The 22370-nt window shown below is 48.3% G+C and overlaps 2 protein-coding genes across 2 annotated transcripts; both read left to right on the top strand.

Annotated features, from left to right (window-relative positions):
* The first annotated feature begins 1467 nt into the window (after positions 1–1467).
* LOC138167096 (uncharacterized) lies at positions 1468–12672 on the top strand. The gene is made up of 5 exons (XM_069095735.1): positions 1468–2427; positions 4088–4473; positions 4636–4796; positions 5460–5592; positions 6970–12672. Exons 1-5 carry the CDS (start codon positions 2037–2039, stop codon positions 7156–7158), a joined length of 1260 nt encoding a protein of 419 aa, XP_068951836.1. The 5' UTR covers positions 1468–2036; the 3' UTR covers positions 7159–12672.
* A 2393-nt stretch (positions 12673–15065) lies between these two features.
* On the top strand, positions 15066–22194 carry KLHDC8B (kelch domain containing 8B). The gene is made up of 6 exons (XM_069095736.1): positions 15066–15273; positions 15886–16584; positions 19297–19461; positions 19739–19963; positions 20172–20273; positions 21059–22194. The coding sequence occupies exons 2-6, from the start codon at positions 16209–16211 to the stop codon at positions 21253–21255; spliced, it is 1065 nt and encodes a 354-aa protein (XP_068951837.1). The 5' UTR covers positions 15066–15273; positions 15886–16208; the 3' UTR covers positions 21256–22194.
* Positions 22195–22370: the final 176 nt, after the last annotated feature.

Raw genomic sequence — 22370 nt, 5'->3', positions numbered from 1 at the left:
AGGCAAGGGTCCCAGCCCAGGTTACTAAGTCTTTGGTACAATTTGGTACAATTCTATTCAGATTTCTGGAATGTTACCTGAGAAGTTTTCACTTCTATTCCATTCAGGCTCAAAAAAAAATTGTCAACTCACACAGCTCCTAAGCATCCACCCCCCACCCCCTTTCAATCCTCTCAAATTCAATACTCTTAACTGATGGGGTGCTTGGGGTGTCTATGTTTATAACATCAGTTTGTAAAATCAATTTGTAAAACCAGTTTGTAAAATCACATCCCCCAGTCCCAGCATTAACTCTGCCCCTTCCCCCTGCCAGCACTCACTCTGCCTAGCAACAATTCATGAACTGTTTATCTCCCCTTAGTATAATGGCCAGCTGCACCTATGAATCCTTCAATGCACTATCTGTAAGTTAACTCCTCAGCCAATTAGACACATCCTGAATCCCCATTAGCCTTGGTTCCTAACATCCATCTTGTCAAACATGACACTGATGGGTGGCAGACTAGGCACTTCTCAGTCTCTGCCCTGACTGAACTTCAAGCCTAAAACCACACCTCCAGGTAGTCCCCGCTTGGACTATTTCCTAGTGAATTATGGGCAACACACCTGGGAAGTTGTGGATATTAAAAGTACTTGTTCCTTTAAGTACTGACCACTCCTTAACTCCTCCCTAATCCCACCCTTACCTAGTTAGCATAATTGGCATCTGATTTACTATTGTAACTCTTTATAAACTATACCTATGACTTCTTTAAGTTTGCAGGTTCCCTAAGAACTCCTGCCCTCTGTATAGAGTAACAATAAACTTTTACAATCCTGACTTGAAAGATTGCTTGGGTCCTGTGAATTCATTCCAGACTGCACAGCAGAGACTCTGGTCATTGGAGCCCCTGAAACACCCATCACCCCTGCCCTCTGCATAACCACTCTGTAATATTCCCTACAAGGGATCTCATAGATTATTTAAGGTCATAGATTTAGAGTAGAAAGGGCCCTTAGGGGTCATCCTGATCTGACCGTGATTTTACATTAGATGGAAGTGAGGCTGACTTCAGTAGCTTGCTTAAAGTCCCACAGCCATCAATTAATTAGCAGGACCAAGAAGTGATCCCAGGGGTTGGCCTAACAGAGGACCTAGACTCCCAGGCCATTTGGTCCAGATAGAGACCCAAGGGTTGGTGGATAACAGCATGGGTTAGGGCTAGGGTGGGGTTGGTGCCCCAAGGGTCTGGGGGCGGTCCGAATGGGCAGGGCTCGCTGGAAGGGCCAGCATTTTAGCTGTACAGGAGGGGGTGGGGATGGGGATGGGGGTGGGGGTGGCGGGGTGGAGAAGCTTCCTTAGGAAGAGGGAGGAGTCAGTTGGGGCTTCTTGACCCGCCCCTAATCGGACTGGAGGAACTGGCCGGACCCGCTCACCAGGGGGCACTACAAGACTGGGAGAGGGATGGAGACGCTCTAGCCCAGGTCCGGCGGCCAGTTCCGGTATCTGTGGTACCGGCAACCTGCGGCCGGAAGTCAAGAGCCGGGACCGCGGCCCTAAGGCTACTAGGTGCGCCTTGTGTCGGAGACCACCCTCCCGTTCGCCCCGCCCTGGGGAGCCACGACCCGGCGTAGGCTTGCCTTCAAACCCCCGATGCCGCGGTCTGACCTTTCTCTTCCTGAGCAGTCCCGTCCTTCTGATCCCTGACCTCCGGCTCCCCCGCCCCGCCAAGCCCCTCCCTCAGCCATTTAGTTTCTTTCTCTGCTTTAGCAAACCAGACCCTTCACCGCCTTTGACCTTTGACCCCAAACTCTGCTCCCTGATCCTTTGCCTGAGAGCTCCTTGACCCTCCAGGAGCTCCTCCATTAACTCGTCTCCTCCCAGCCACAGAGACCCCTCCTCCCTGCAGCCTCTTGCCCCCTTCTCTTCGTTAACCCTTCTCCTCTGCACCTGAAATCATCCCTGTTGCCCAACCCCCAGGTCCCGTTCCCTCCTTAATCTTTTTTTTCAAGCTTCCTCTTTGCCTCTCAGCCCCCCCTCCCCGCCCTTGCAGGGCATGAGCGAGGAGGAGGCTGCTGCCTGTGGGGCTGTCAGCCCAGACCTGAGCAGACCCCCCAGAACTCCTGCCATGGAGGCAGGCACAGAGAAAGACGGAGATGGACAAAGCCTCATGGCCCCGAGGAGGACTCCTTCGCCCCCAGGGAGCCCAGACCCTGGGGTGCCTGGGAAGCCTCAGCCTCCCCATCCTGGGGGAGGTCTGGGGGCTGAGAGTCAGGACTCTTCGGGTTCCCCTGAACATCCTCTCAGCATGCGAGCCAAAAAACTGGTCCTTCACATGGACATCAACAACACCATCCTCGTGTCTGACAGTGCCACTGGCCAGGGCCCTCTGGCTGCCCTCAACTCTTACCTGAGCACTGTGTGTTGGGGGAAGTTCAACCAGGAGGGTAAGGAGCATTTCAGGACCTTGGCATTGCTGCCAGGGGGCACGCAGCCTTGGGTGCCTGTTGACAACTTTGGGCTCCTAGTTATCGCAGAAGGTGAGGGAGTGAATCTTCAGGAGCCATAAGGAGAGGTACTAGAGTGGTATGGAAGGAGTGCTGGACCTGTTGAAATCCTGATTTGACATTAGCCAGGTTGAAGTCTGATTAGACATTTATTCTCGTGTGACATTGAACTCTGAGATTCAGGGTTTTTTTTTTCTTCTGTAAAATGGGATTTTAACACAGAGCTTTATAAGGAAAGTATTTTGTAAAGGTTTTAGTGCCATTTTATTTTTGTTGGGAAAGGACCTGAGATCCCCAGTGGGTACAAGTCTAAAGTATCCTAATTAATCCCCAGCCTGGTTTCCCTAGAGACATTCTCCCCCTCCCCCTGGAGCAGGGCGAAGCCTGTGGGAAGGTTATGGGTACAAGTGAGAGTCAGGATGTCTGGGTCCCCGTTCAGGACTCTCTCTTGACTCCCTGTGGCCTTGGGCAAGTTGGTGTGGTGTAACTCAGCAATTGTTCTGGAATCTGGTAACCTGGAATTCATAGCATTATAGATTAATTGGTGGCAGGGATCTTGGAAAGTCTTCACCCTACCATTCCGGAGGGAACTGATAGTCAGAGGGAGGGAACTGATAGTCAGAGGGATGAGGTGATTTGCCCAAAGTCACATAGGCAATAAATAACAGAGACAGTATTTGAACTGGGTCATCTTATTGAGTGTTTGGCCCTTTTCCCACTTCACCTGTTCAACTCCTTCAGATTCCTCAGTGAACTACGGGGTCTTGGGCACATCACCACTTCTGTGAACCTCAGTTTATCATCCATCTGAAAGAGGGTAATAATAACAACTGTACTACTTATGTCTCTGGGGGGGTTGTAAGGAAACCACTTTGTAAACCAAAAAGGCAGCTGGTAGTGCAGTGGACAGAGCACTGGGCCTGGAGTCAGGAAGAACTGAGTTCAAATCCAGTCTCAAACACTCACCAGCTATTTGACCCTGGGCAAGTCCCTTCACCTCTGTCTGCCTCAGTTTCCTCCTCTATAAAATGAGGCTAATGATAGCATCTACCTTCTAGGGTTGTTGTGAGGATCCAAATGGATAATATTTATAAAGCATTGTTACAAACCTTTAAAGAACTATAGAAATGACATAGAAACTGTAAAGTGACATAGAAAATTATTATTCCCCTCCCTAAACAAATGGCCCTGGACAAATCAATCAAACTCCCAGTGCCTTATACAGTTCTCTTAAAACACTGCAGAAGATTTGCAGGTCTGCATTAATAAAGAAGTTTCCTTTCCTAAAAGCCCCTACATGAATGAAGTCACAAGTGCATGCAGGAAAAAAAAAATTCCTTCTCTGGGCCTTAGTTTTCTCATCTGAAAAATGAAGGACTTGTAATAGATAGTCTCTGAGATGTTTTCTGCCTCTAACATGAATCTAGGAACATGTTCTCACTACTGAGCTCTGATCACTGGCTTTTGAAGAGCTGGCCACCATTGAGCTCCATATCTGAGAGGGGGACAGAGATGTCCTCTCTTGCTGATTTTTGGCCACGTTCCATCTCTCCCTCTATTATACACTCACCCCAACTCTGGACTCAACTCTCTCTTTCAGGTGAGTGGCAGTGGCTGAGTGAATTCCCTTCATTGCTGCCCCCTAGCCCTGATGCCAGCAGCTTCTCCTCGAATTTTGGGCGGAACACCGAGTTTACATCAACTCCCTTGGGCCACCCTTTCCAGACACTCTTCTCCCACTACCTGCAGCTGTTGGAGTGGCCTGGCCAGCCCGATGCAGTGTTCTCTGTCCCAGGGGAGGATGGCCATCATTACCACCGCGTACTACCAGCCTTTTTCAAACTATTGGCTGGCCTTCATCAGCAGGGCCGACACTTTGCTGTCATTTTCCGCACTTTTGGCAAAGACTTGACCTCACTACTTCAGACCACACAGAGCGCTCTTCAAGGCCAGCACCCACACTTCTCAGCTCTGAAAGAGGTGGTGGTGAGAGATGCTCTTAGGGCAAGGCAATCCAGAATAGGACATTCCTCAGAGATTCAGTAGCCTGGTGACTAAAGAGCAGCCAGTCTTTCTTAGAACTAGGGTTGGGGGAGGTGGGTAACAGTGGGGATATGCATTGGCCTCAACCCTTCCTTGTTCCTGCAGTTCCCTGTGGACCTGCGACCTGGAAAGATCCGCTGCAGTCCAAAAAAGGTGACGGTCAGTCGAGGGAAAGAATTTGTGTCCAGCTGGCCAGATGCAAGAGTTGTGTATGACTACTTCAGTGCTATGGAAGGCCTGGGGGGCTTTCAGGACCACTTTGCTTGGTAATAACAATAACAAGAGTTATTTATTGCTATACATTTACAAAGTACTTTCCTCCCTGTAGCTCTAGGAGATAGGCAGTGCAAGTATTATTCTTACCATTTTACAGATGAAAAAAACAGACTCAGAGAAGCTCAGGGTAACAGAAGCAGCAGGTGTCAGAGCCTAGTTTGAGACTATGTTATTCTGGGCCATTCCATTTCTACTCCACTGTCACCCTAAGAGCTGCCATCCCTGACTTGGTCATAGTCCCTTCAGGGACGGAGTAACCTAGGACCAAAGACGGTAACTAGTGATCCCGTTTCTCCATAGGGCTTCCATGTGAACATCCATCCCCTCCTCCCAAGTACAGTTTAGGTACCATCTCTTCCACAAACAAACCTTCCTTGAACTCTTGGTGCATAGTAGTTGCTTAATAAATATTTTTTGACTTGGCTGTGTGCTTTGATGCCAGCAGCTCTCACATTAGGCAGTCCAAGCAGTGAAAGTGCATTATGTGTCCTACAGCCCAAGCTCCTTCCTCTGAAGTGAACCCAAGTAGAAGCCCCACAGTAGGTCACCTGTGACTGGCATAAAGCCATCCTCATCTGAAGCTCTACCACAGGAAGTTGTGGGTTCCGTGTTGAGCTCCCCCACAACGTTCCCCATTTTTCCCTCCTCTCCAGGTGGTCCAAGAACAATTTCTCTAGTCAGAGTGGCAAGCCACTGTGGGTGGATATCCATGACCCCGAGGTCCAGCACATTTGCTTTGATGATAACATTCGACTGCAGGATGGAGAGAGCATCTTCCACCCCCAGGTACAAACAGTTTGGAGTATTGGGAGCGAGAGGAAATGGCCTGTAATTCGCAGAGACAGAAAGCGGCACAGTGGATAGAGGCTATACTGCTGGGCTTGGAGGCAGGAAGACCTGAGGTCAAACCCTGCCTCATACTTGGCTATGTGACCCTAGATCAAGTTGAGTCAGTAAGTCAACCAGCATTCCCTTTTTAAAAAATTGGATTTCATTTTCAGTTCTGAATTCTCTCCCTCACCACTCCCATTCCCTCACCCACTTTTTTTGAGAAGGCATGAAAAACAAAACTCATTACAAATATATTTAATCAAAGCATTTATTTATTAAGTGCTTACTGTAGGCCAGGGCACTGTGCTGAGTGCTAGGGGTATAAAAAAAGGCAGAAACAGTCCTTACTTTCGAGTAGCTAATACTTTATTGGAAGAAGCAATATGCAAACAACTGTGTAGAAACCAGATTATAGAGGACGGATTAGAGATAATCTCAGAAGGAAGTCACTGAAATTAAAGAGGACCAAGAAAGGCTTTTTACAGAAGATGGGTCTTGAGCTGAGACTTGAAAGAATCTAGGGAAGCCACAAGGCAGAGATGAGGGAGAGAGAGTTCCAGGAATGGGGGCCAGTCAGTAAAAAATGCTAAATTGCATGTAGTTGGCAGATGGAATGTCATGTGTGAGGAACAGCAAGGAGACCACTAGTTTCTTGGTTTTTTAAGTAGTATTTTATTTTTTCCCAATTACACATAAACACAATTTCTAACATTCACTTAAAAAAAATTTGAATTCCAAATTTTCTCTCTCCCTCCTTGACCTCGCCTGTCTCCGAGACACTAAGCAATTTGACATGGGTTATATATGCGTAATCATTTAAAACATGAAGGAGACCACTAGTCACTGAATCTGAGTATGTGGAGGTGACTAAGGTACAAGAAGACTGGAAAGGTAGGAGGGGTCCAGGTTAGAAAAAACTTTAAAAGCCAAGCAGTGTTTTATATTTGATCCTGGAGGTAATAAGTGGCTAGTGGCCCTCCCTCAGCTTCACTTTCCTCATCTATCAAATGAGGGAGTTGGACTTGTTTGTTCTCTAATGTCCCTTCCAACTTTTAAGTCAATGATCCTATGAATGGAATTAACACAAGTTCATGAGAGACACCCATCCTAAGGTCTGACCCAGCCAGAAGTTGGTTATGCTAGGATTGGGCTGATTTCCAAGCCTCCCTCAGCATTGGCCACCGTGGGAGGGACTAAGAATTGGAGTCTTCTCTGGGGGCTAAAGATTGGATGGTGATTTCTGGGCAGAGACCCTCTTCCCAGCCTCATACAGAGACCCCAGCATATTCTACCCCCATGAGCTCTATGCATATCTGTATGTCTTGGCTCCAGGTGTTTAAGGACCAGGGAGGACAAGAATGCTGCACAGTCCCTACTTCGGAACTCTACAACATCTGCCTAGTGCAAAATGATCTCCTCGAGGCCATTGCTAACCCTGACTACTTCTTGATGACTGTGAGCCAGTGTGAGGACCAGTATGACCAATACATGTCAAAGGCCCTGACAGATGGTGACTGTTGAGATTTCTCAGCTCAGCTGAGGAATGGACTTCCAGACCACTTCAACAAATAACCCTCCTAGACTTCATGGCAAGTTGTCTGCTCTATTTTAATCATGATGGGGAGGGGGCAGAGGGTAGGAAGGGTCCTTCGGTCTGGCCCTCATCATTTCTGTAGTGTCTCTTGCCTTGGCCGACGTGGGAGTTGTAGATTGGGAATTGATCTTCCCAGGATCACTCCTAGGATGTTTACACATCCTAGGATGGTTTGGGTAGGGGGTTCTGGCTCTGCTTTGGTTTCTATTACACAAGTTGGTACCCATCTGATTGGAATCTACATATTAAAATCCAACACCAATGTGGGGCCAAACACTGCTTCTCTCTTTTCCTCACTGGCTAGATGGAGTGGACTCATGATTTGTATCACTGGTTTCTGAGGGGCGGTCTTGGGATAAGGTTAACTCTGATTCAGCCAACACAGAAGTAAAGGGAAAGTGGGTCCCCCAGGTTTCCATAGTAGGTCTAAGGTAAATATGGGATGGCATGGAATGGACAACATTTATTAAGTCTTTACTGTATGCCAAGCAGTGTTGGGAAGGGAGTAATGGTCCTGAGGGTTGGGGTAGTGCTAGGGTCTGGGTTCCCTCTATCAGGGGTGAGAATGAGGAGGTCAGCATCCAGCCAGAATGGAACTAGAACTCTGATCCTCCCAAAACCTAGTACACTGGTTTTCCCATAATGCCACCTAAACACTTTCTTGATACTAATAATTAGATACATATTAATTTTACGAAAAGACATGTCTTAGATGTCATATAACTCTTGTGCAAACTGGGTGTGTGAGTCAGTCCTGAAAGGACATTAAGAAAGGCTGTTAGGCAGAATTCATCATTGTGGAATGCATCTGTCCTCTCCTTGATGGGAAGAAACAGACATGGGTTTTGAAGGTTAGGTCTGCTATCCCAGAGGGATGGGTGAGAAAAGAGCTAGACAAACTACCTACCACTATTGCCTTTTCAAAACGGGCCCTAAGTCCATATTTCGAGCACCATGCTCTCACTAGCATTCCAAACCTTTATTTCTATCTCTAAGATGTGTCTAATTGTGGGTTGTAATGGTTCTTAAAGCTACCTTTGACTCAATCTTCCCCTTGTCCACTAACCCCAATTTGATCCCCTTCCTACTGGTAACAGTGGTTTCCAATTCTGCAATATGTTTTTGACCTACCACCCATTCCTACACCCCCTCCCTTCCAAGCCGTCACCTGCTCTCCTCTGCCCTTATGGGCAGTGCTTTACCACAACATCATTTCTTCCTTGGTCCAGTGCTTTCCACCTGTCATCATCATCATCAGCAACATCATCATCACCACCATCATCACCACCAAGTCCTTACCTAAACCACACAATAACTATCCTTCAATTTGCCCTTTCATGTTTACCCTCCAGCCATCTCTGATTGCCCCCCTTCCTTACCCAGATAAATGGCTTGCTTTTCTCTAAGCTTACTAAAACACAAATATAACATAGTGCTCCATCTCTCTCTCACATGGTTAAACTTATATTGATACTCCTAATAGCCCCCTGAAGTAGATGATCCTCTTTTTATGAGGATGGAAACTAAGACACAGAGAAGTGTACATTTTAAAAATAACTTCTAAATGTATTCCTCAGGTAAATGATTTCTGATGCTTCTCTGTGGCACGGAGGTGTCTTGGGTTTTCAAAGCCTGTGCTCATTGAGGCAGGTACTTGGAAGCCAGAAGGATGTTGGCCTCTCAAGAGGGCCATCCCTCCTTAAATGGGGAGAGGCTTATCACCCAAGAGTTGGTCAGGGAATGGCTTTTTTTTTTTTGCTAGTCTTGAGGACAGTACATGAAAAAAACTCATAAAAACCATCTGCTACAAAGTATAGAAGAATTGGTATTCTCATGAATAGAGGGAGTGCCGACCTCCATGATTTCATGGATTGTTGAAGGTATTTTTTAAAAATATAAAACTTAGTAATTCTTTTCTTTTTTTTAGATTTTTCTTTTTTGCTATTGGGGGTGGGGAAGGTAGGGCAATTGGGGTTAAGTGACTTGCTCAAGTTCATACGGCTAGTTTTGTATTAAGTGTCTGAGGCCTGATTTGAAGTCAGGTCCTCCTGTCTCCAGTGCTGGTCCTCTAATCACTGCACCACCTAGCCACCCCCAAACTTAGTAATTTCAACAAATAGGAAACAAGGAATAAAATTCCATTTAAAACTTTACTCTTGTGTTCCTCACCAATTTTTCTTCTGTCTCTATTTCAAATTCTACCAACATTGAAGGGGAGGCTGTGAGAAGTTTTGGAGGGGACAGTGCAGAATCAAGAGAAGCTTCATAGGACCTGACACCAGCCTAGAACTTTGAAGGCTATTTGGAGAGCTACAGTAAGAGGCAGAGGTGAGGTGGGAGAGCCTTTCAGATGTGGTACTCCAGCCAGTGCAGAGGCACAGACAGAGGGAATGACAGAGAGTTCAGAGAACAGATAGAAGGACAGTTTGGCTGAAATGCGTTACACATGAAAGAGAGTGATACGAAATTTCATTCAATTTACAGTGAAACTGTAAAGGTGAGTTGGAACAAGATTATAGAGGATTGTAAATGCCAGGCTGAAAAGTTTGTTTGATGCTAGAGGCGATAAGGAGCTGCTGAAGATGTTTCAGTTGGGGAGTGACGCTTTTAGATTTTTATTTAAGGAATATTAATTGGCTAGCATCATGCTGGTTGGATGGGGAGGAGAAAGGACTGGAAGGAGGAAGCCAATTAGAATAATAATAATAGTTAGCATTTATATAGTACCTATTATGTGTCAGGCACTACACCTACGGCTTTATAAATATTCTGTTTGATTTTCACGACCCTGGGAGGGAGGTGTGATTATTATCCCCATTTAACACATATGTAACTGAGGGGAAGAGCAGTGAAATGATTCACCCACCTAGGGGCACACAAGCTAATCAGTGTCAGGCCAAGTCTGAACTCGGGTCTTCTGACTCCAAGTCTAGCACTCTCTCCACTTGGCCACCTACCTGCCTCTGTTGAAACATTTGAGGTAAGAGGTGATGAATTTAGGTTGGTAGCTATTCGAGTAGAGAAAAGAGATTGAATGGGAGATGTTTTGAAAGTAGCATTGATAACCTGGTAATAGAAAGGATGATTCTGGGATTGTGAGCCTGGGTGACAAGAATAATGGTGGTAACATTAATAGAAACAGGGAAATTTGGAAGAGAGATGGATTTAGGGGAAAATCTAAATTCTGTTTTGGACATGTTGACTTTGAAATGCCAGTGGGGCATCCAGGAGATGTCCAGTTTGTACAAACTGGAGCTTGAGAAGAATAAGGGCTAAACATAGAGATTTGGGAGTTTGCTACATAGAGATGATGTTTGAACCTATGGGAGCTAATGAGGTAGTTTATTCTAATTTTTTCTTCACTTTGTATTAATTCTTATAAATAAACATATTTCTATGTATTCCTTCCTATTTTTCTTTTTTTAGTGCTTAAAGCACAGTGCCTGACACATAGTAGGTGCTTAATAAATACTGAATGACTGACTTTGACACAAAAATAATACCTGGCATTGCTCTAGCACAATTTATTTACAATTTACCATAGAAATCATTAGTAGCTTTTCTTGTTACAAACAAAATAAGACTCAGAGAAGTTGGATGGGTTGCCCAAACTCTCAGAGCTAGTTAGTGGCAGGAAAGAGATTGGGACCCATGTTTCCTGCTTTATCTTGACTCTGGTACTTAGTAAGTCACAACCTTTCTGAACTTGTTTCCTCATCTATAAAATGAACAGGATGGATTAGATCAGGGGTCTTAACTTTGTGTCATGAACCCCATTGGCACTGTCTGTTGAAGCCTATAGATCCCTCCACAGAATAACGTTTTTAAATGAATAAAGTAGAATGCAGAGGATTACAAAGGAAACCAATTATGTGGAAATAAAAATGTAATTTATGTGGATTCTGGTTAAGAAGCCCTCAATGAGATGATTCACCATTAACATTGCTGAACCTCTGGAGACATAGTTGGTCTTTCATTGGTCAGAGTTTGTAAGGTTTTCAACATTGTTTTTTGTTTTTTTTTTACAATGTTGTCCTTCTATAAAGTCTTCCGGTTCTGCTCACATCACTGTATCCCTTCAAGTTACCCAGGATTCTCTGAAATTGTCTTTTGGGCCATTTTTTATATTGTAATAATATTCTGTTACATTTTTATACTGGAATTTGTTCAGCTATTCACCAGTTGTCAAAGAGGCAATCTAGTAGTCTGATTATAGTCTCATAGTCTAACTGAAAACCCCCCAGACAACCCCCCATCATCTCTAGGCTAAGCATCCCTAGCTCCTTCAGCCAAAGTCACATGGCATGTTCTCCATTATATCCTCCCTTAGATGCACTCCAGAATGTATCCATGTCCCTCCTAACGTGTGATCCCTAGAATTGACCACAGTGCTCCAGGTATGACTTCACTAGGACATAGTACAAAGAGACTACCACCGTTTTGTTTTGGTTTTGGGGGTTTTTTTGGAGGCAGTTGGGGTTAAGTGACTTGCCCAAGGTCACACAGCTAGTAAGTGTTAAGTTTCTGAGGTCAGATTTGAACCCAGGTCCTCCTGACAGCAGGGCTGGTCCTCTACTCACTGCCCCACCTATTGGCCCCAAGTAATTTTCTTTGAGCACAAATATGACCATGTCACCACTCTACTCAACAAATTCTAGTAGCTGTGTTGCCAGTAGGACCAAATATCAACACCTTGGTTTGACTTTTTTTGGAAAATAGATGGATATCTTTTGTTTTTACATGATACCTATATTTCACCCTGTATCCCTCTTCTTTCCTTTCCTTACAACAAAGATTTTTAAAAGAAAAAAATCAGTAAAACCACTGAGCATATGTAAACAATCTGGTGTCATATGCAATGTTCCACATCTGTTGATCCCCACATCTACAAAAGAGCAGGGAAGGTATCTTCTCATATATCTTCTATGGGCACAAACTTATTCTTTATAATTTATTGATGTTGAGTTTCATTTGTTCTGTGGTGGCTGTTCTTTCCATTTATGTTGTGCATATTGTTTTCCTGACTCAGCTTAGTTCACTTTGCATCATCTGTTTGGCTTTTAAAACAATTCATGGGGCAGCTAGGTGGTGCAGAATACATGATTCTTTTTCCTGCTCTTCAATCTAGCCAGACTGACCTCCACTCTGTCCCTCACACGTGGCATGCCCAACTCCTGAGTTTTCCTGAAAGTTGACTTCCCCAAAACTGGCATATATTCCTTCCCCACTTCACCGAAGCTTTTGATTGCTTCAAGATGGAGCTCAGCCATTACCTTCTTCATGAAACCTTTAGTGGTCCTTGAAATTGCTAGTACCTCTCTCCTTAATTAACTTGTATTTAACCATCTTGTATCCATTTTGTTTTTATTCTGTATCGACTTATATCTGTACATGTTGTCTGTGTTATCTCACTCTACTTGGAACATAAACTTGAGAAAAGATTGATTTTTTTTTTTTTTGCTTCATATCCTCAGTGCCAAGTACTGTGTTTTGGTTTGTCCTTGGTTTTTCGAAGAGGACCATGACATCAGGAAGTTGGTGCCATGACTGGCAGGTGAATTGGATTTAAGTGAGGGAGGGCTGTGCAAAGTCACGAGCCTCACTTTCTCCTCCAGAGCCACCTGGGTCCAATGACCAGACATAGATCAGGACAACTGGAGGAGGCCCTAGATGCAGTGGGAGATGTTGACCTTTTTAAGCAAAGGTTTTTCCAAGTTCTCACTTTGAATGAGGCAACACCCATTCAGTGAATAGGGTTGTTTAAGTAGTGAGTCTAGGGATGACCCCTTTAATAAAAAAAAAAAAAATTGGGAGAAGACCTTCAGGGTTTTTGGCCAAAAGAGAAACAGTTAATATTCACATTCACTCTGAGCCATCTGGGCCCCCCAAAATAACCATTAAGTGGTGCTTGGGCGGTGAGCAATTGTTGGCCAATCCTTGGGAGGCAGAGTGAGTTGGGTTTTAGACATGGTCTTGGGTTTAGGCAGGGCTAGAAAGAAATCTATTGGGTAAACCCCAAGGCATCAAGATAGGCTTCGGTTATCAAAATTTACCTTCCTTTGGGCAGAGCATCCTAAGGTAATGCCCCACATGAAGAGGGGAGAGGAGAGGCACATATAGTAAGTGCTTGATGTCAGAGGCCCTGGACAAATCTTTGGGGGATTCAAACTGTGCTTCCTTCCCTCAGTCTTTTAATAAAAGGAAGGTGTAAAAAAAAAAAAAACGAACACAAGTAACCACAATCTGCCTGTGGGAGTGCCATAGAGAGACAAAGGCATGAATATTCAGAGGAGAAAAGAAGAAATTCCTGGAGGATTTGGTATTTGAATAGTCTTGAAAAAGTATATAACTAAGGGATAACAAATCCCCTAGATGGAGTAGTTGGAGTCCCATCCCCGCTCCCATGCGCCCAGCCTTTTCAGTGGGAGACTGGTGGGGGACAGGCTTCTTTGGGAGAAAGGAAATCGAAATAATGTGAGGGTCATATCTCCCGTTGGGGTGGGGGTGGGGGGCTCAATTCCCGGAGTGCCAAGAGCCTTGGACATGAAGTCGGGAGAGACCTGTCGATAAAAAAAGCAAGTATTCAGCGCCTACCTCATGTGCCGGGCATTGTGCCACAGGGCAGGAGATACAGACGGTTTTGTTTAGCACCTGCTCTCAAGTTTACATTCTATTGAATGCTGGGGTGGGGGAAGAGGAGGGGGAGCGGGGTGTACATAACTAAGCATATAAAAACAAGTACAAGGTAATTGGGGGGAGGATAGAGAAACAGCCTGGGGGAGAGGGGAGTACTTAGAGAACTGGCCTTTGAGCCCGAAGGACCTGGACTCTAGGAATCCCACCTCGAAGCTGTACGAGTTGGGTGGTGCGGATCTGGACGGTTTCCCCAGATCCATGCCGCAGGCAACACTAAATTGCAGATTGGGTTCTCCTCTGTCTGCATCGGTGGACGGAGTTTTCTTTCTGGCCAGTTCCCTACACCACTGAAATCATAGGTCCAGACAAAAAATAAATAAAATAAAAATAAACGCTTGCCACTGAGGAATCAGGGAAGGCCTCTTTAGGCGATGGTATTTGGGCAGAGCTCTGAAGGGAGAAGGAATTTTGAAAGGCTCGGGTAAGGAGGGAGTGCATTCCAGGCGCGGGGGACAGCCTATCCAAAGGCGCAGAGATTAAAGTCCTGCAGAGGATCAGCCAAAGCCTGCTCGGCGGGACCGAAGAGGGTGCGGACGGTGCCGGGAAAGGCCACTTTCTACTGCTGGGACGGCGGTTCTCCGAACCTCAGTTTCCTCCTCTGCAACAAGAGGATCGTGACACACCGCAGAAGGGTAGCACCTGGTAAACCCTTCGCACGCACCTCTGCGGTGAGTTACTTCCTAGCCCCCTCCCTTTCATCGCGGCCCCCCTAACGTGGGCAGCTCTGGCTGGCCAGCTGCTGCGCCACGATGCCGCCGCTAGGGGACGCAGCGCCACCATCGCCACTCCGATTCGGCCCGGATCCGGCCAGCGTGGGGTGCCCGCCCTCCCCCTCCCCCTCCTCCTGGGGTCCCACGTTCTCCCGGACTGACCGAGGAAGGGGCGGGGAAGGAAGGCCAGCTGCCGGCCTCGCTCCCCGTCCCGCAGCCCCTTTGGCGACTCCCCCAGCTTCCGTCGCCCCATTTCTCCAGAGGCCGGCCGGAGCCGCGCCCCCTCGCTGGCCAGCCCTGCCGTCCTGCCTGGGAGACAAAGGGTTAAGGCGCTGGCTGGTTTCCCCGAAGCTGGAGAAAACGGGGCGGGGGGGGGCCTGCTGGGGAGGGGGCGGGTCCGTCACCGGCCCCTCCCCCGCTCTACTCCCCTTTCCGAACGGTTCGGGGCTGCAGGCTGGTGCCGAGAGGAGCCCGCGGCCAGCCCCGAGCTTGGAGCTGGAGACGGAGCTGGAGCTAGAGCTGGAGCCAGAATCGGGGCCGGAGCCGGGTTCGGAGCCGGGTTCGGAGCCGGGTTCGGCGCGGTGAACACCCGCCGGGCCCGGCCCCTTCCTAGGGCGGCAGAGCCGGGACCCTCGGGTAAGTGCCGGCCCGGGGAGGGCGAGGGGCACTTGGGGGAAGTTGGCGGTGAGGCGCCGGAGCCAAGCTCCTGGCCCTCGGCCGCCCGGCTTGGGGCTGCAGAGTCTAGAAGGAGCAAGCGTTGGCGGCGGGACGGGAAGTTTGGGCAGAGCCGGGAGTGTCCGGCCGGAGCGGAGAAGCCTTCTATGGGGGAGGGGGTTGGGGGGGATTGGGCGGGGCGCACACCTGCATAGACCCTTTCCTTTCTGCCCCCATCTGGAGGGCTCTGATGGGGCCCTGGGGATGCTGGGAGGGCAGGGGTCCCAAGTGCATCCCCCCCACCCCAGTCAAGCGCCTGGATCCTCCGGCCGATTTCATCCGGCGGCCCCTCGACAACCCTCCTGCCTCACCATCACCTACCCCTTTTCCTCCATGATTCAGGTGGTGTGGACAGAACCCGGCAGTTAGATCACCTAGGTTCTAGTCGCAGTGCTGTCACCAGTTTACCGAGTGACTTCGGACAAATCACTTCCCTGTTGTGGACCCCGGTTTCCTCATCTGTAAAATGGGTTGGCTGGACTAGCAGTCCTCTAAGATCCTTTCTGATTCTTGTATTCTCTGATTCCTTTCTAGGTAAAGGTGCATCCTCTCCCCTTTAGTACTCCTCAACCTCTGAGCTGGGCTGAGGAGCTTGTTTTCTGCCTCTGGAGATAAGGACAGAAAGCCACAGACGAACAGACTAATGTCTCATTCTTAGGCTGGATCAGCCTTGGGGACTGGAAATGATGCTTTTCTATGACCCCTGCTGAGCTCAGCAGTCTTCTTTGTCTTTCCCTTAGGGGAGCACCCACTGGCCCTAAGACTAGGAAACTGGGGGGAAGTGTCATCAGGGACTGACTGGGTCATGGCCCTGGGCCAGCAGCCACTTCCAGTGCCCCCCAAGTAAGCAGCCAGCTATGGCCAACAGTGGTGCCCGCACCTTTGTTTGGCATGTGTTCCCGGCCATGCCCACATGTCGGGTGTACTGCACACCTGCATACCAGGATGGGCACCTTTTTGTGCTGGGTGGATGCAGCCGGGTAGGACTGCCTTTGGGCACAGCGGAGTTACTGGATGTAGCTTCCCACAAGTGGCTTTCCCTGCCCCCACTGCCCACACCCCGAGCTGGTGCAGCTGCAGTAGCCCTGGGCAAGCAGGTGTTCGTGATTGGGGGTATGGATGCCGGGCAAAGCCCCCTGGCTTCTGTGGAGGCTTACCACATGGATGAAGGCCGCTGGGAGCTTCGAGCTGCCCTGACACAGCCAGCCATGGGCATCTCAGCCTTGGAGAGGGGTGAGCAGGAGCTTGGGTGTGGGAGGGGTGATCTGAGGGTAGGTGCATGACCCTGGAGAAGGAGTGAAAGACATGCTGGACCTCCAAGGGAGACAGAATGTGACCCTCTGATTTCAGGATCGTGGGGGAGTGTGATCAAACACAGGATAATCTGGAGGCAGTGGCTTATAAAAAAGTCCTGGATTTGGAATCAAAAGACCTGAGTTTCAATTCCTGCTCTGCCAATTAATACCTGTTTGACCTTGGACAAGTGATTTCCTTTCTCTGGATCTGTTTTCATTTCTTTAAAATGAAGGGGTCAGACTAGATGACGGCTAAGGTCCCTTCTAACTCTCAACAGTGATCCTAGGAGAGCAGCTCTGAGGGGCTATTTAGGGGAAAGAGGGAACAGCTGGAACCTGAGGTTCTTAGTGGATCCCAAGGGGGAGGAGCCTCTTCCAACCCCTAACTCATACCCTATTCCCAACCTTTTTGTCTCTTTCCTAGCACACTGCATAGGGTCTCTGGCTCTCCTGTGGTTTTTGTTTCTCTGCTTTTCCCCTAGGTCCCCACCTTCACCCAAGACAGGCATTTTGACCTGGTTATTAAAATTACTGACTATTGATTAAGCCTCTACTATGGTTAAGATTTACTCTGTGTTAGGGCTGCTTATAAGAAAAATGACCCTGTCCCTTCCCTCAGAAAACTTATAGTTTACTGGGAGATGACATCTATACAAATAAATGTTATAAAAGGTAGAATTATGTGAGGCAAAGGCTTCTTGAACAAGGCAGGCAGCACTTGAGTCTTGAAGAGTTTTAATGGCTAAGAAGAAAGCATTCTGTGTGTAGAGAGTAACAGTTCAGTGTAACTGAAACTTAAAGAGAATGTGAAAGAGAGTAATGAGGAAAACGTCTGGAACTCCTAAACTGCTAAGAACTAGAGCCTTCATGGAAGAGCTTCCCAGATCCAGGGAAGTGAACTGTAGTTGGACCCCTCAGAATCCCCCCCCCCCATCACCCTACGAACTTTGCCCACAGCCTTGGTCTACATAGCCCCCCTGGCAGGACCTAGTATTCTGAGTAGAAGGTGGGGAGTGAGGCTCCAGCCATTTCTGTGTGACCAACTTCAGGGAGGGCAGTCCTTCCATTCAAGGGAAAGAGGGGTGCCTCCCGCCTGGAGTAAGTTGGCTTGAGTCTCCATTTCCCCCCTCCAAAAAAAAAGAAAAATCAAACCTTTATTACTCATCCTAGGAGACATAAGGGCTGGGAATGCAGACAGCAGTGGCTCCCACAGTTATAAATAGGCTTGGAGGGAGGGGAACAAATGTGAAGACAGGCTAAGTGGAAGATTCCTGTCTAAAACCTTGAGTAAATTGAATTGGAAGGCCTCCTGCCTAGCTGATATCTTTTCCCACCTCTACCGTTCCACTAAGAGAAGCAAGACAGAAGGGAGCTGGGGAGAAGGAGACCAGGGAGGTAGGGCTAGATAAAAGTTCCAGCCAGATACCAGAGCTCCAGGCCCTGGTGATTGTCATGGAAGCACCTGCAGATCCTCCCTGCTGACCTTTGCCTCCTCTTCCTGCTCTGTTCTGTCCCCTACAGTGCCCTCCCTTCCCACAATCTCTCTTTCTCTCTCTCTCACTTCGGGGGTGGGGGTTGGGGGGGGGAAGGCAGGGATGTATTCCTGGAAACCAGAATCTTCTTCCCAAATATTCCTAAACTAGAGTCCAGGAAAATGTTCCTGCTCAACTGGGGCCAGGGCTAAGGATAATGGAGGTATCCAGGAATCTTCCCCCTACTCCTCCTCAGTCTGATCAGTATATTAAGATACAGCCTACAGCTGTTTCATTTTCCCCTCCGTATTTAATTTGGATCCTGTAATCCAGAGAATCCTCCATATATAGTTAACTCTACTTTGTTCCCCTCTTTCCTGACTTCAGCCCTGTACTGAGACCCCATGCTCATCTCCTGCCCCCAGCCTGAACCCCCACATTGGGACTCCCCATTCAGCGATTTCTTCCCCACATCATACATTGAGCATTCCATCCCCAGATTTAGCTGGCAATTTAGCCCCCTGCCCTAGGCTCTCTCTCCTATAACTACCTCCCCCTACCGTACTAAACCATCTCTTTCCCCACTGACCTCCATCCAGTTCAGAACCCTCCTTCCTAAACTGAACCCAGCCCCACCTCATCCCTTACAATCCTCCAGCTGAGACTGCGCTCCCTACTTACTCAAATGCCTCTACCCACACTTATGTATGCCCTGGGGTTGGGGAGGCCTCTTGGTTGTGGATCTGACTGACTACAGGCTTTGATGCTAGACTGGTTGCTATGGAGTCTCCAGGGAGACTGTGCCAGCTATTATAATTAGATTCCCCCGCTTTGTGCTCTTCCCAACTGAGAGAACCAAGGGGTGGGGGGTGCCCATTAGTGACCCAGGGAGCAGATAGCAATGGAGATCTCCCTCCCCATTCCTGTAGGGGCAAGAATTGATTTCAGGCTAGACAGGGAGGGGTAGGAATGAGCTGTTGACAACCTCCTGCTGATGGTGATCCACTCCTATATCTACTGGCTGTGGTGTCCCTGCCCCAAAGTACTTCTTTTGGTTTGTGGTGAGCTTCAGGCTAAGCAAAGTGGTTGCTAAGGATTGTCCCATCCCAGAATTAGGTTCGTCGAGGCAAGCTTACCCCGAGGAATTTAAAGTCTGAAGCTGACCCTCTCTCCGGCAGATGGTGTGGTATATGCTCTAGGTGGGATGGGTTCAGACACAGCCCCACAAGCACTGGCGAGGATGTACGAACCTTCCAGGGACCGATGGCTCTCCTTGCCCTCCATGCCCACACCCTGCTATGGGGCCTCCACATTCCTTCAGGGGAGTAAGATCTTTGTTCTGGGTAAGTGGCTCCAGGTCTCAGGTTTGTGTGACGAGTTAGGGACCAGCTTATGACCAGAGGCCAGTTTCGAGATGAGGCCAGCAAGGACTGGGACTGTGAACCTGTTCCTATGAGCATTGCTTTCATTTTCTCCTGTGGGCAGCAGATGATGCAGATAAGTGGGAATTGTATGATTTCTGCATGAGGAGAGGGACCAAGGGGTTGAGGGCTAAGAGGCAGAGAAGGGAGGGATGCCCTACTCTGACTTCTCCCAGAATCTCTTCCCTTTATGTTCCAGGGGGCCGCCAGGGGAAGTTGCCTGTAACTGCTTTTGAGGTCTTCGATGCTGAGATGCAGAATTGGACTCGCTACCCAAGTGTGCCCAGCCGGCGGGCCTTTGCTAGCTGTGCCATGGCAGAAGGCAGTTTTTTTAGCCTGGGGGGCCTGCAGCAGCCTGGACCCCACAACTTCTATTCTCGCCCACACTTTGTCAACACTGTGGAAATGTTTGACTCTGAGCAGGGTGAGTCCCAGCTCACTTGAGGTCTGAGAGTCTGAGGGCCTACACACTGATTCTTTCCCTTGGGCAGAGGGCATGGGCATTTCTGTTTAGATGCAGGTCTAAACTTGGGCTTCAGGTCCATTTCAGTTCTCATTTGGGAGCCCTAGCGGTAGTTTGAGAGTTCATTCTGGTTTGATAGTACAGAGAAACTGTGCTGTGTCTCTCACAGGTGCCTGGACAAAGCTTCCTCGTTCTCTTCGAATGAAGGAAAAAAGGGCGGACTTTGTGACTGGTTACCTTGGGGGCCGAGTCGTGGCAGTGGGAGGCCTTGGTGAGTAGCCTTAGACCCCTAGTCCTGTTTATTGTCTCTAGGATTTGAGGTGGGTAAAAGGGCAAGATTGTGGGAGTGCTGACAACAATTGTGGGAGTGATTACAGGGTTACATGGAGGTATATTGACTACATCTGAAGCTAAGACACCATCTTTCTCCACTTTCTTGGTGTCGCTTGGTGTATAAAGACATTTAATGGGTCTTCAGTTTACCTACATGTAAAATGGAGATGGTTAATTGCCTTACCAACTTCAAAGAGATGATTGAGAATAACATAATACATAATGACTTTTAAAAACGCAAATAGAAAACATTTTCTTAGGGATCTTTGCTGTGGTAGAGAGTTTTAAAAGGTGTCTTCTGAAGGAGCTGAATATGCTTTGCAGCATTAATGAAAGTCTAGGTGCAGGATTAGAACATGATACAGTAGAAAGGACACAGGATTAGAGTCAAAAGACCTAGGTTCTAAGTGTAACTGTGGACAAATTACAGAACCTCCCAAAGCCTCATTTTGTCATCTGTAAAATAGGGTCAGCAATATAATTGCTACTTACCCCAAAAGGGTTGTTGAGGAGAGTACTTTGTAAAACTTAAAGCATCAAATAAAAGTAGTTGTGAAAGGCTTGGACTAAGTAACCTGTAAGGCCCCTATAATCAGTGTTCTTTCTTTGATCTGGGTCAGGGCTGGTAGAGGCCAGATGCTGCCATGTAGCCTATCTTCCTGGGGCTACCCCTGGCCCAAGGGCTCAGACTCTTCTCATCACACTGGATCTCTCTTCTCTAAGGCAACCAACCATGTCCCCTGGGCTCTGTAGAAGGCTTCAGCCTGGCAAAGAGAAAATGGGAGGCACTGCCCTCGATGCCGACAGCTCGATGTTCCTGTTCCAGTCTCCAGGCCGGGCAACAGCTTTTTGTCATTGGTGGAGTGGCCCAGGGCCCCAGTGGAGCTGTGGAGGCCTTGTGCCTACGGGATGGGGTCTGAAGACTGGCACAATCCACCTGATCAGATCTGCCCACCGAAGATCATAATGGCGGTTTCTGCAGAGATTGGGTGGTAGGGGCGGGGAGGCTAGTGTACTTCCACCCGTGGCTCAGTGATGCTATTTTCCTGTCCATGTTTAGAACAAACTTTGGCTTTCTGAGGTAGGGAGTAGCGCAGGGACACAGAGCAGCCCCTCAACAAGAGCTGAACCTGGGACATGTAACAACAGCCAAAGGGTTGGCCCCAGTGGTAAGAGAGGCCCACTCCCATCCTAAGTGTAGGGGAGAAAGTCAAACTGGCCACCCAGGGACTGAGCTCTCTTTGGTATGAACACATCTTGAGCACCAGGGCTCTAGGGCTCCAACTTTTCTGGGAGTGGGAGGCCAGCAGTTTCCTCCACATCCCTACACTCCCTTTGCCCTTCTCCATTGTGGTCCTGACCCAGTTAGGCCACAGCAGGGAGTTGCTGTGGCCCTTAGTAGCTGTACCATCCATCCCTGCGGGCCTAAGCTGAACAAGAGTCAGGAATCGCCCCTGGGACCCAATAGTAACTCCTGCCTAGTTTAGTGCCTACCAGGAGGCAGCCTGGCACACCTGCGCCTCCTGCATAAAGCTGGCCTTCACTGTAAACACAACACTGTAAACACACAGCACCCAGTGGAGCTGTTTGTGCTGGGGAGGGGCAATCTCGGGTGGGGGAGAGCTCAGGCTTATCCTGCCCAGTACTGGGGGAAGGTGCAGAGAAGGGTGGCTTGCTGGAATTGGCATGGTGAGAGACCTTGCTTCTAGTGCCCCATTGCACCAGTCACGCCAGCTCGTTGTGCCTCAGCTTTCCCATCTGTAACATGGGGATCTATAATAACCTGCCCTACCTACCTCACAGGGCTGTTGTGAGACTCAAAGCTGTCATCACGTGAAATATGAAGACCTACCCCAGTGTGTGGTGGTGTTGGTTACTCTGCGAACGCTGCCTTTTTCCATTTCTTCCCGAGGACCAAGCAAGGGGACAACTAGAACCAGAAACCTGTTTCCTGCTTCTTCAGGATTCAGGTCCTGGGGCCTGTATGGAGAGCGTGAAACATCTTCCTCTTGCTTCATACTCACTCTCCTCAGGC

Source organism: Petaurus breviceps, unplaced genomic scaffold, assembly GCF_028583685.1.
Source record: "Petaurus breviceps papuanus isolate PSGF00001 unplaced genomic scaffold, PetGlider_PUasm1.0 227, whole genome shotgun sequence".
Taxonomy (NCBI): Eukaryota; Metazoa; Chordata; class Mammalia; order Diprotodontia; family Petauridae; genus Petaurus; species Petaurus breviceps.
This window is presented reverse-complemented; position numbering and strand designations above follow the sequence as displayed.